Source organism: Triticum aestivum, unplaced genomic scaffold (genome assembly GCF_018294505.1).
Source record: "Triticum aestivum cultivar Chinese Spring unplaced genomic scaffold, IWGSC CS RefSeq v2.1 scaffold67045, whole genome shotgun sequence".
In the NCBI taxonomy this organism is placed as follows: domain Eukaryota; kingdom Viridiplantae; phylum Streptophyta; class Magnoliopsida; order Poales; family Poaceae; genus Triticum; species Triticum aestivum.
Genome location: NW_025244074.1, coordinates 1 through 2,824, shown reverse-complemented (window position 1 = coordinate 2,824; position 2,824 = coordinate 1). Strand labels below are relative to the sequence as shown.

Sequence of the window (2,824 nt, the reverse complement as noted above, 5' to 3'; positions counted from 1 at the left end):
GCGGCGGCGAGGGGCGGCAACGCCGACCTGTTCAGGATGCTGCTGGACCACGCCATGTCCCCGAGGTGCTCGACGTATGGTCGCGACGGGGATGGCGCCGGCGCCGGCGGCCGCGCCTCGGTGTTCCGGCTGGAGATGATGAGCAGGGCTGTACACGCTGCCGCCAGAGGAGGGAGCGTGCGGATGCTGAAGGAGCTCATCGACGGTCGCTCCGACGTGTCGGCGTATCTTGATATCCGTGGATCCACCGTGCTTCATGCAGCTGCTGGGAGAGGGCAGCTCGAGGTGAGCCACCTGTGTTCCTGCCATTGCTTACATCTTCCTCTCTAGATGCTGTTGTTTAGTTTGTCTTCGTCGTCTAGTTTAGATCTCGTTATCAGTATGCTTACATGCTTTGGAATTTTGGTGCGCAAAATCGGTTTGCTTGAGGTATATTCGCCTTTCCGGTGGATAATTGGAATTGTGTCCACTATCCAAAATGAAATGTCTAGTGTCATTCAAGGATAATCTATGATAATTATCTAGGAGTACTTAACTTTAACAGACAAGCACTATGATCTAATACAACAATCATAGCAGTAAAGGTATTATTGTTACTACCATCGTGATCAACACTTGGGAACGAGAGGTCTTTTGGATCAGCTCGAGCAATTCATGATCCAGTTTTTTTGTTAGAAGGTTGGTAGTGGTACACAATACTGAAACGTCAAAGCTCCAATCATGAGACCCCCTTCCAATAAACTGAGGCAAAAGCGAATGTACTTCTACTTCTGTCCGGATAGAAAAAGAATTGGTACCAAACAACTTTTAGATCTACGGCTCCCTTTCTGTTTTCTTGATGGTGATATTCAGCCAACTTTCCTTCTGTTTCTTAATGTCACATGTGATCGTTCTTGCTACTGGTGTCATTGAATTGTTAGGTGTGCAAAGGTCCATTTATCTGAAAATTGGAAAATATCTTATGCAGGTTGTCAAGTACCTGATGGCCTCTTTCGACATGATCAACTCAACCGACAACCAAGGGAACACTGCACTACATGTAGCGGCCTACCGAGGGCACCTGCCCGTTGTAAACGCACTGGTTGCTGCATCTCCATCAGCCATATCAGCTGTCAACAATGCAGGCGATACGTTCCTCCACTCGGCGATCGCAGGGTTCAGAACCCCGGGGTTCCGTCGGCTCGACCGGCAGCTGGAGCTCACCAAGCATCTCATTCGAGAGAGAGCCGCAGACATCAGGAAGATCATCAACCTGAGAAACGACGCGGGCCTCACCGCCCTGCACATGGCTGTGGTTGGCTGCGTGCACCCGGACCTCGTCGAGCTCCTGATGACCACGCCGTCCATCGACCTTAACGTCGAAGATGCTGACGGCATGACCCCGCTGGCGCTGCTCAAGGAGCAGCTGCGATCAACCACGTCGGAGAGGCTCATCAAGCAGATAGTCTCCGCCGGAGGGGTGCTGAGCTCGAGCGTGCTGAGAAGCCGGTCGGCCGTCGTTTCGCAGATAAAGATGCGGGGAGGGATTGCGATCAGTCCGGGCACCATGTTCAGGATATCGGATGCGGAGATATTGTTGCACTCGGGCATTGCGGCGACGGAGTCCCGAAGGGCTAGCTCGTGCTCTAGCGATGGCAAGTGTGACCCTGTACATGCGGATGCAAACGGCGAGGTGATGAGAACCATGGATCGTCGGAGAAGAGGCTCAGCTCTGCCAGCCGAGCCAAGGACCGTCTCAAGATGATGCTGCGGTGGCCTCGCCACAGGGAGAAGATGTCCAGGACGCCGAGGAAATCCGAGGACGGCGGCCCGCTGGACACCATCAAGAAGCTGAACAAGCATGTCGCCGACACCCCGACCCCGCTCAGGCAGGCCTTCACCAAGACGACGGCGCTCAACAACAAGCGCACGCTCGCGGTCAAAAGCTCCGCCCCCAGCTCGGCCAGCAAGAAGAAGCTCATCCACGGCATCATGGAGGCGATGCCGCACCTCGCGGCCTCATTGCCAACGACCCGGTCCCCGCCGAGCACGCTCCCGAGGTCCTCCATGTCCTCCGCGCCGACATCCACCAAGCTCAAGGACATCTGCTTCGAAGAAGAGGAGAGCACGATGGTGACGCCGCCGTTCGGCAAGCTCAAGGACATCATCCTGGACAACGACGACGGCGCGGACGATCCGTCGTGCTCGAACTCGTCCTTGGCCGACGAGGGGGTCGGCGTGGCCGCCCGGAGGAACCACGGCTGCGGGAACGGGAGGCTCATCAACATCTGCTTCGGCGCGCAGGGGCTCACGGTGGAAGACTCTGCCAGCGGGCAGCAGACGAGCAAGATGTTCAAGCAGCAGTGCCTCCGGGTGTCCTGACCTGGCCTGCGTTCGGCTTTGCGGTTCAGCGATATATGTGTGTGTGTGTTGAACTCCCCCGGCTTGGTTTGGTTTGGTTTGGTTTGGCGTGCTGCTCCGCGTACAAGAGCAAATGTTTGTTGATTTGCTGAGATAAATTCCGTGTATGTATCATAGTAAGGCGTGCTTGACTTTTGCAAGGGCTTGAGCTTGCTATCATCAAGTTATCGACGTGATTCCCCTATACATATACACGAAATGTTTGAGCTGTACCAAGCAAACTTAGGCTCAAACAACACGGGCTAGCTACGATGGAAATGCATTTTGGAGCCCGTTTAAAAAGCACGAAAAAAATTTAATTGAATTTCCAAAAGAACCGAAATAATTTTACATGCATGTATTATATGTTTGTGTATTACTTCTTTGTAAATTTTACCTGAATAGTTATGCTGTTAATGAGGGGATTCGGTTTAGCTAAAGGTAT

At 53.3% G+C, this 2,824-nt stretch overlaps 1 protein-coding gene across 1 annotated transcript; it reads left to right on the top strand.

Annotated features, from left to right (window-relative positions):
* On the top strand, nucleotides 1-2,588 carry LOC123177009 (ankyrin-3-like; the record flags this gene model as incomplete). The annotated part of the gene is given in 3 exon segments (XM_044590989.1): nucleotides 1-285; nucleotides 968-1,675; nucleotides 1,678-2,588. Coding segments are annotated over 3 exon segments (1,677 nt in total), but the record flags the coding sequence as incomplete, so codon positions are not given.
* Nucleotides 2,589-2,824: the final 236 nt, after the last annotated feature.